We start from the raw sequence: 10,417 nt of genomic DNA, 5'->3' as shown, positions 1-10,417 counted from the left end.
AAAGTATGAAAATAAGCTTTTCCTGCTGCATGCAATTAAAACCTAATAATGTGATGCTGTCATATTCAGGAAAAATAATTGGGTGAGGGCTAATACCAACCCAGCAGTTTTTCTACGAATTTATTAACTAAGAATAGGTCAGATAAATTAGGAGGAAATCCAGTGCTGTGCCTGTTATCCAGGCAGAAAGGGATCGACTGCCTAGAATTTGATTGCCTGTTGCATTGCTATTCTCACAGTAGCTGTAAATTGTCTGGTGCTTTAATGGATTTTGGCGTTTGCTGATTAGCCCACCATCCCCGCATGTTTCCTCCTCATAGCAGCATATCACCGCAGTACAGAGCATCTTCAGAATCTTCTTCCATTAAAACAGGGTGAATCATCTGCTTTCTGCCTTAGTCCGAGGATGTGGCCAGCATTTTGCATAATATGAACTGCAGTTTGAGGTGTAAATATGTTAGGTTATCATTTGTGTTTAACCAGATTTATTTGTAAACAGAAATGTAGCACGTGTACACTTGTTTTTAGATGCATTCACTCGCTGTCTCTGTTTGTGCCTCTAGCTACACAAAATAAAATACTATAAAAAGCATTGTTTGTCAAGACCACTGGACAGTATACTAGTCTAAAAAAACCGTTGTGCAGCAGCGCCATCTGCTGTCTGGAATATGTTACTTTCGCCTATTACCATTTAGAAAAAACAAAATGCACAAAATGTCCCCACTAACTGAAATCACTGAAGTAAATCTTGAGAAATTTTTTATGTCTATCTGACAGCCGCGGCCACTTGTTATACAGTCATACAACTTGAAAACAGCTGTCGGCCAATGGCGCGAGTTTTGGGTGGGACTTTTGGCCAAATAGTGTTTGGAAGTACTTTAAATATACATTTCCATTTGATTCGTGAACTAAAAGGTGAAACTTAAATGTGAACATTGGCTGTTCCTATAAATGTCAGGTGATTTTACAGCATGTAAATTGTGTGGCAATGAGCCATAATAACCGCTATCATATGCTTTCTTCATAACATTTTCTTCATTTAAAAAATATCCACAGTTGCAAGATACAATCTGGTTTATTAAATATCACAACTAATCTTGTAATCATGTAAGGATCATGCCAATTGAAAATGGATTTCTGGTTTTATTACAGCATTTTTAAAATAGGCCTAATAGTTACACCCTAAATGAAGATGACTTCATTGCATTAACTTCATGAGACGTTTACATTCTTTTAGCTTTAGCAAAAAGGTCCAGTATCCATATTGCACTCAAAAGATTATGGTTTTCTTTTCGGCAAATCTCTTTTACATGCATCCAGACATAAATGACCCTCATTCAGTACAGTTCTTCAGACCTGTCAGAATATACTCATAAATGTTCATGTTTGTCTGTCATACCATATACAGCACCACAGAATGTGGAGTCAGACATTAAATCAGGAGAAACATCAAATGTATTCACTCCGGCTTTATCACCACACAGCTGACGTTTGGCATCTGTAACGCGCCAAAAAACTTTTGGCAACATGAAAAAAGCACTCTCAGAGAACAAGAAGAGGCAACACAACTAAGCACACATATATAACTCTTTACAGTGTCAAAGCTTGTTTCTTCATCCATTTGACTACATTCACAGGCACACAGCATTGCAGGTGTGCCCAAAGAAGCCTGCAGCAGAAGTCTGATTTATGGGGACTGCAGAGATGCTACACAGAGTGGCAAAGGTGCCACCTGACGAGACTGATGACAGGAACAGACATGTTTTTTTGGCTTGGACTAAGGTACTAGTACCCCTGGGTAAAGTTATAGCCAGTCTCTGAGTGGAGGCTGGAGCCTGAAGCAGTAAAACTGTAGGCAGCATAGGCAACCACAGAGCCCAACATCAGTCCAGACATGTAGGACACAGTCATTATGTTCCCTGTGGGAAAAACAAATCACATGAACTAAAGTTAATGACTGCATCTCTAGAGAAGAGATTATAAATGCATCCTTCTGAAGGTTTAGGCTTACATACAAGCACCTGTTCATCTGCATAGACTTGTGCATTTATACTCTATGAATCTAAATGGGGTGATAGATTTACCTGCTAGTTCCCTCTGCTCAGGTGCCACCTTGCCTGCAGCATGAATCATGGGAACACTGCCAAAATAGCCATTAGTGACGCCCATGAGGAGAGAGAAGATGCAAGGCCATGCCGGGTGGCTGAAGGTGGGCTTCTGAGCCGGATACACACACATGATGAACAGAGGGATGAAAACTACTCGCACACACGAGCAGAAGAGAAGACGAGTTCCGTTCCATTCATACGGCACGGCTGCCAAGATCTAGACACATGGAAAGACAAGATTAGGTGTCAAATTACTTCAAAGAATGTAGATGATTACATAATCTGTAATGCCATTATGTCAGTGAACATACTTTGCCCACAAAGTCAGATATGTTGAAGATGGCCATGATCAGGATGGGCAGCCATTCCCCCAGTGTGACATTCCTGATCTCCGACTCCAGTCCAGGAAAAAGACACAGCGTGATGAAGTAAGTGACAGCAATAGACAGCATGTAGGTCCAGATCACACGGGCGACCACATAACGATGCAGGATCATGCCTGCAACAGAAGGGGTCACTGCTCATTAACCAATAACATGAAAATTAGGTCCTTAAATAAATAAATACAAAAGAAAAAAAAGGGAATTAATACTTTTCTTCAGCAAGGATGCATCAAAAGCAACATTAAAAACTTTAAGATTGTTACAATCAAATCAATTTTAAATAAATGTGTTCTTTTGAACCTTCTATTCATCAAAGAAAAAGATGTATCATTTTAACATTGATCATAATTAGAAATTATTCCTGATTTCAGTATGACACTGAAGACTGGAGTAATGATGCTGAAAATTCAGCTTTGCCACCATAGGAATGAATTGCATTTTAAAATATATTAAATAGAAAAAAACGTATGTAATAGAAAATATAAAACATTTAATTGATAATATTTCACTATATGAATATTGTTACTGTATCAAATGATCAAATAAATGATGATAGGAGACTTCTTTCAAAAACTTCATACAAATAGTTGATTATTAGGAACACATGGTAACTTATTAATTATTTGCAAATAAACACAAAACACAAATAATTTAATAACATTAATGCATTCTTTTGCAGATCTCATAATGAATATCTTTTTCATACCGTAGCATTATCTTTTTCACTTGTAGCATTAAAAATGCTTTTTTTTTATGTAGACAAAATAGCAATTTTTAGAATAGAAAATATCAACAATATCATCGGTTTTTGGCCATAACATGAAAATGATTATTGATTTATCTGTATCAGCTAGCTTTGCAGTATTGATGCACTGTTAAATCATCATTTCTTTGTTAATGAGGATTAACATAGAACATACAGTATTGTAAATCACACCTTTGATGCCTGGCCAGCTCTGTTTAATCTTTGGTTTGGGCACATCAAACCTTACGTAAGTGTTTCCTCCAGCAAAATCTGTGCAGCCGTCTTCAGTTGGGGAAGAGCCCACTGCGCCATTACCCTTGAAAACAGACGGGACATCTGAACAATTCATACGGAATACATTATATCCGTACAGGACAGAGGAGGGACCATCTATATATTTTTAGTTAAATATGGAAAAAAACGCCTTGCATTCACTAAGACAGAACCAGTGACCGTATCAAGCAGGTCACTGCGACTTTGTAAGAGCGTGCAGTGCATTCAGATATTGTAATGCTTTTCTGTTTGAGGAGGGCCATTACTTGATTAAGTGTCTGGCTGAGCTAGTAAAACCACTCTCCTTAATTTGCTGAGAATAAAACAAGAGCATTCAGGTCTCACGGAAGCACAGACGGGGAACTGCTCAGGAGAAATACACCCTCAGAGTATCATAAGCTACACCTAAGCTCCAGCATAGACTAGCATTAAATAAATAAAAAAATAAATAGGCAAAAAATGAACAATAAGAATCTCATTTTGAGGTATTTTGTCTTTGCTAGATTAAAGATTAGCCACATCTGTCCAGTCCTTAGTCAAAAAATCTTAAAGGAAATAGTACTGGATGCTGATTTTTTATTTATTTTTTGTTCGTCATAAATTGAAGCTGTACCAATTCTAAATACCCCTAATGGACACTTTTCACATTTTTGGGCTTTTCAGAAGTTGGATAGACTTGTATAGTGGTTAATCTCGTTTCCCCAACAGCAAAGGAAAAAAATCCATGATAGCTTTTATATGACTTTGATAACCTATGAATTTCTGGACGAAGATGAAGAAATCTTGAGAGGAGGAACAGCTGAGTGCTTAGTCTATCACCCGCAGCAAAAACATGAGGTTTATCTGAAGTGCTTTCATATATTACTCCACTCAAACTGCCTGCGTCTGAGTGAGCACTTAAATCATGCTCTCCTTGTGTCCTTCTCCGGGCCGCTGAGAGCACAGTCATCGAGAGCACTGACCGGCACAAATGAAATGGAGTTATGGAAGAATTGAAAGAAAACACAGCTGAGTATGCGTAACTAAAACAGTCTTTTCACAGTCCAGCTAAATTAAAGAGAGCTTTATGATTCTGCATTCCAATGAATTTCATCACACATTTCCAACAGAGCATGATAATGCTACTGATTTATTTAATTCCAAATGGATTTCTAAACCATATAGCAGGGAGAGAAATGTTGTTTAATTTGCACAGGGTTCTTGAGGACCTTTGCCTGCAAAAACTGACTACACATGTAGGGCTGGGCAGCAAAAGTATGAGACAGCTAGAGCATATTTACTATTCTAGATACCCTAGACATATGACTGGGTAACTCTTGTTAAGTACTGCTCATCTTATAGGAAACTTATGTTGAATTTCTATTTTGGATATTTTTCAGCTATAGATTTCATTGTTTTACCCTTGGTCCAGACTTTCAATGTTAGAATAATTAGAGTACAAGGAGACAGTGTCATGGAAGAGCATGCTTAACCTCCTGAGACCCTGCATTCTCATATGAGGACATTATATTTTAGTGAATTTCTCTGAGACTATACATGCCACAGTTTTAAGTCTGGATGTCCTGTACAGAGCACATTCAGGGCTTTTCAAAGATACTAAATGTTTGGATGTTTCACCATGACCACTCCCTCTCCTTGGTCTTCAAAAATGTCTGATATTAATTTAGTGACACTCTTATGGAAATATGATAATATTTTGTGATTATCATTTAAATCGGACTAATTTTTAAACTGTGCGTCATAAATCAACATCTCAGGAAAATGTTATGAGGTTTCAAATCAAAATATGACTTTCTGTTACGAAACAAGACGTTGATTTCATACATGTCCTCATATGAGGACACCGGGACTAAAAGCATGTTTCTTGACGGCGTGTTTCTTGAATCATAAAAGCCTAAAATTCCATTATATTACTATCTTTTTCTTTTTTTTTTTTTTTTTAATGCTCCAAACAATGCAATGACATGAAAAAATACTAATTTTTTTAAGAGGTTAAAATGAAAATTCACAGAAATGTATTACTATTTATATAAAATATTGACATATTATTCTTGTATTATATATTTTCATATTTATATACTATATAATTGCATTTTGTATTTTGAAATATACATTAATTATGTATTATATATTATATATTTTTTATTTGTATATTATATAATTAATAGTAATAATAATAATGTTTAATAAACATAATAATATTTTTTATAATTATATTTATATTGTGCATTATTGCCAATCAAGCTGTAATTTTGTCAAATTATGCACAAAAAAGAAATAAATTGTTATTTAACTGTATGCAACAGAATTCATAAAATACTTTTTGTTTTTTTTCTGCTGAACATATTAGATATTTTAGAAGAATGTTGATTTTTTTTTTGAGATGCGGTGAAAATGACATTTGTTTCTTCAGAAAAATTATGGAATTACTATTGGAGAAAGGCCATAAATATGTTCATCATGATATGTCCTTCTCACATTTGGCATGCAAAACTTACAAATCTTACTTCTTCTGTAATGACATCATGGTGGACCTGGTACTGGGTTCCGTTGTGTGAGTGGTCTTTGGCGTGGGACAGGCCCTGTCGCACCAGACCCGTGTAGTACTGGACAAAGCGTGTCCTTCGCACCACTATGTGCAGGATAAAACACAGTAGCACCATACAGATGGAAATGGTGAAGAAGATGATGGTGTTCTTCCTCTCATTTTTGATCAGTAGTTTGGTGAAGATACGGCTGAGTGAAATGATCACTCCTGCCGTGCCTATAAAGAAAAAAACAACAAAGAATGAGAATCTTGTTTTTGCATTTTACCCAAACATCATGGATTTTCATGACCACATCTGATGACACAAAGCCTCTTACTCTCTCCGGTCATCACGCCCTGTGTGTAGCGCTTGGGAAGCATCCCCATGTATCCATAGAAACTGGACTGCTGCACTGGAGACACAATAGGGTAAAAAACTGTTATGGCTGGAAATGGTTGACAACACAATGTGAGCCTGAAAGAAGGACAGTCACTCACAACATGCTTCTGCAGTCACGATGGCTTTGGAAAGAAAAGTATGAACAAATACCTGTACATCCAAAGGCCACAGTACCCATAGACATCAGATTGATGACGTACGACTGCTTTGTGGTGAACCTCTCCAGCCACACATCAAAAATAGTGACAAAAAGCAGAGGTCCAAGTGCAAAGAGGTAACCTGCAAGAGATGAACTTGGATGTAAACAAATTTGAGATAGCACAACTAAGAAGACATCCACGCACTGAAAATGTCTGCAGGATTGGTGTAGGATTTCATTTGAAACAATTTTCACTCAGAAATCACTAGAAAATTTCACAAATAATTAGAAAATAAAAGTAACACTGAAGACTGAAATAGTATTTTCTTTTTCTTTTTTCTCTTTTTTTTTATTGCAAGCAATATCCTATAATATTTGATTATATTATTTGTATTTGATTTGTTTTTGGAGGGTTTTGGAAGGTATAGTTTTCCCAAAACTCATTTACTCACCCTCATGTCGTTTCAAACCTGTATGACATTTTCTTCCATGGGACATAAAAGAAGATATTTTTATAAAATGTCTCAGTGTTTTTGTCCATATAATATAACCCATAATGAGGTCCAAAACAACGCTGGACTCCACTGTCTAACATTGTACGGAAAATATTTTTCAAATGATCATCTTTACCACAGAAGAAAGTAAGTCATATAGGTCAGCAATAGGGTGAGTAAATGATGACAGAATTTTTATTTTGGGTGAAATATCCCTTTAAAGGCGTGAAACTGACATATTTTGCCTGTTTGCTGCTTTTCCAATCACAGTAATTGATGGTCGTTAGTGAAGGGTTTGGGGCTGTGTGTGTTTTTATGGTATTATCAGTCAATCGGTATTGTTGTGATGCAATTTTCCTGTGTTTATTTGCTGTTTCGGTTATATGTGAGCCATCCTCTTAGTGCGTATTTAGCAGTATTTGGTGAGTGTTATTCCTCCGGTTGAAATGATTTTCTTTTTTCTCTTTTTTTTTATTGCAAGCAATATCCTATAATATTTGATTATATTATTTGTATTTGATTTGTTTTTGGAGGGTTTTGGAAGGTATAGTTTTCCCAAAACTCATTTACTCACCCTCATGTCGTTTCAAACCTGTATGACATTTTCTTCCATGGGACATAAAAGAAGATATTTTTATAAAATGTCTCAGTGTTTTTGTCCATATAATATAACCCATAATGAGGTCCAAAACAACGCTGGACTCCACTGTCTAACATTGTACGGAAAATATTTTTCAAATGATCATCTTTACCACAGAAGAAAGTAAGTCATATAGGTCAGCAATAGGGTGAGTAAATGATGACAGAATTTTTATTTTTGGGTGAAATATCCCTTTAAAAGCGTGAAACTGACATATTTTGCCTGTTTGCTGCTTTTCCGATCACAGTAATTGATGGTCGTTAGTGAAGGGTTTGGGGCTGTGTGTGTTTTTATGGTATTATCAGTCAATCGGTATTGTTGTGATGCAATTTTCCTGTGTTTATTTGCTGTTTCGGTTATATGTGAGCCATCCTCTTAGTGCGTATTTAGCAGTATTTGGTGAGTGTTATTCCTCCGGTTGAAATGAGCGATGCAGCTGTCAGACTGGACTGTCGCCCCTCCTCCCTCTTCCCTCAGGCCAGCAGCTCTGTCAGGTCAATCAGCGGCCTCCTCCCCCATTCCTTTGTGCTTTACTGTCTGTGTGCGTGTCAGTCTGCTCTAAATAAACACACTCACCCACAGTGATCCTGGTGTGCAGGCTCAGCATCTCCACCAGGACATTGTTTAGGATCACAGCCACTAGGGCCACAAGTATATATGTTAAACCCATGTCAAACACAATGGATGTTCCTGAAAGACACAGAAGACAAAGAGGAAGTGACCTTGAAGTTTATTGCATTTTTTTCCTTGCTATAACAAAGGAACCATAAGTTATGTGTAAGCGTAAGAGATGTGTTTTGCTCATTTAAAAAGTTGTGTACATACACACACACACACATATATATATAAATGGTGGCCAGACTATATATATATATATTATAATGAACAATTCTGACAATAACCATGAAAACACAAGTACAACATGTTTTAAAACTCACGATCATTAACAGAAATTTCAACCATAATTTGTTTAATTTTAAATGGTTATTTCAGCCAAAAATGAAAATTCTGTCATTAATTACTCACCCTCGTGTTGTTCCAAACCCGTAAGACCTCCGTTCATCTTCGGAACACAAATTAAGATATTTTTGATTAAATCTAAGGGCTCTCTGGAATCGACAAAGCAGTCCGTGTGACATCAATGGTTCAGCTGTAAAGTTACCAAGCTACGAGAATACAAAAATAACGACTTTATTCCACATTTTCGTCTCTACTGCGTCACTTGTGGACGCGCGTTCACGACAGTATCATGACGCGAGCGTGTGGCGGCGCCGACCCAGATTCGGCGTAATGGGCCCTCATATTTCATCAAAAATATCTTAAATTGTGTTCTGAAGATGAACGAAGGTCTTACGGGTTTCGAACAACACGAGGGTGAGTAATTAATGACAGAATTTTCATTTTTGGGTGAACTAACCCTTTAATGCTAGCTAAAATATGGAGTCCATAAATATAATGGAGTACCTTCAAATTTATGATGCAGGTAGTCAACATCTGTAATGAAGCTATTGTAAGGCAGCAGGAAGCCCACTCCAGCCAGGAGCATGGCAAAATAGATCCTATGGTAACGGTCATCTGGAATAGGTTCTTCAAACGCTACGCACAAAAATCACACAATTTGTATGCACAAACAACATGTGAGAGTTATAAACAAAAGCCCTCTTCGTGTTTTATTTGTATGACATTTCAAAATGTACGTTTTAAATATTTGTCTATCAGCCTGTGTGCTGTCTCTTTGAAGTATATTTATGCATATGTATGAGACATTTGACATTTTGCTCTCTCTCTTTCTGGATGAGGAACTGATTGATGGACGCACTTCTGTACCTCTTGATGGCTTCCTAATGGTTGTACAGCTTTAGTACTTCAACACTACATACCTAATTTAAGAGATGGAAGAAATGAAATCATGCTTAAAAATGAAACACTTACATCAAATGTAAAATATATCTATATGCTTAGCTAGAAGAGAATAGCAAACTCTAAAGATAAATGTGTATGTTCTCCTACTCCACTGATTTAATAAGCATGACCTTTGTATCCAGGCAACGTGAGGGGACAACAGACTCTGCACCTAACATGATTAGACCTAGCTTGCACATGCCAAGCATTGTAACCTTTTAAACCAAGCTGAGTCTTTGCCAAACCAAAATCTGTATTTATACAGATTGTACGAACACAACATACTGTATATGAAATAGTGTCTCAAATGACATTTTGTAGTTACATTGAGGCACATCATATGCAGCAGGAACTCACCAGGTTCTGAAAGGGCCAGCACTCCTTTATCTGAGATTTCTTTCACCTGACAGTCCTCTTCCTCCAGCTGATAGCTCTCGAAACTAAAGCTCATCACCACATTGCCCTCAGGAGTCTGGCCAGGGGTGGCCTGTTTACGTCTCTCTACTCCTTTTGAGCCCATAGTCCCTCTTTTGGCCTTGAATATCTGAAAAGGCCTTCTTTAACAGTGTCATAAATATGATCTGTAAGAGGATGAAAATGATGAATGTGTGTCAGCAACTTACAAAATGGATTGGATGCAACACATTACATCCATTACATTTAAGTGTTGTCATCATAGATGTTATATATATATATATATATATATATATATTATATACACAAAAAGATATTCCACAAAAATATTAGGAAGCACAACTGTTTTCAACATTGATAAAAAATAAATGTTTCTTGAGCACCAAATCAGC

At 36.7% G+C, this 10,417-nt stretch overlaps 1 protein-coding gene across 3 annotated transcripts in view; it reads right to left on the bottom strand.

The window, feature by feature from the left end:
- Positions 1-1,058: 1,058 nt before the first annotated feature.
- The window catches only part of LOC107720057 (equilibrative nucleoside transporter 4-like), an 11,417-nt gene continuing 2,058 nt past the window's right edge, over positions 1,059-10,417 (bottom strand). For 2 of the 3 annotated variants that reach the window (XM_016527649.1, XM_016527650.1), the window contains exons 2-11: positions 9,969-10,192; positions 9,174-9,305; positions 8,286-8,399; positions 6,587-6,715; positions 6,375-6,449; positions 6,008-6,273; positions 3,429-3,552; positions 2,420-2,607; positions 2,085-2,325; positions 1,059-1,919 (exon numbers count right to left, since the gene is read on the bottom strand). In XM_016527649.1, coding sequence (XP_016383135.1) covers positions 1,786-1,919; positions 2,085-2,325; positions 2,420-2,607; positions 3,429-3,552; positions 6,008-6,273; positions 6,375-6,449; positions 6,587-6,715; positions 8,286-8,399; positions 9,174-9,305; positions 9,969-10,131 — 1,566 coding nt within the window. In that variant the 5' untranslated portion in view covers positions 10,132-10,192 and the 3' untranslated portion in view covers positions 1,059-1,785. The remainder of the gene's footprint in view (positions 1,920-2,084; positions 2,326-2,419; positions 2,608-3,428; positions 3,553-6,007; positions 6,274-6,374; positions 6,450-6,586; positions 6,716-8,285; positions 8,400-9,173; positions 9,306-9,968; positions 10,193-10,417) is intronic. The other variant, XM_016527651.1, reaches the window with a different exon arrangement.

Source organism: Sinocyclocheilus rhinocerous, unplaced genomic scaffold (genome assembly GCF_001515625.1).
Source record: "Sinocyclocheilus rhinocerous isolate Xijiao unplaced genomic scaffold, SAMN03320098_v1.1 scaffold273, whole genome shotgun sequence".
Classification (NCBI taxonomy): Eukaryota; Metazoa; Chordata; class Actinopteri; order Cypriniformes; family Cyprinidae; genus Sinocyclocheilus; species Sinocyclocheilus rhinocerous.
The sequence above is the reverse complement of the archived record's forward strand: the minus strand, read 5'-3'. Positions and strand labels throughout refer to the sequence as shown.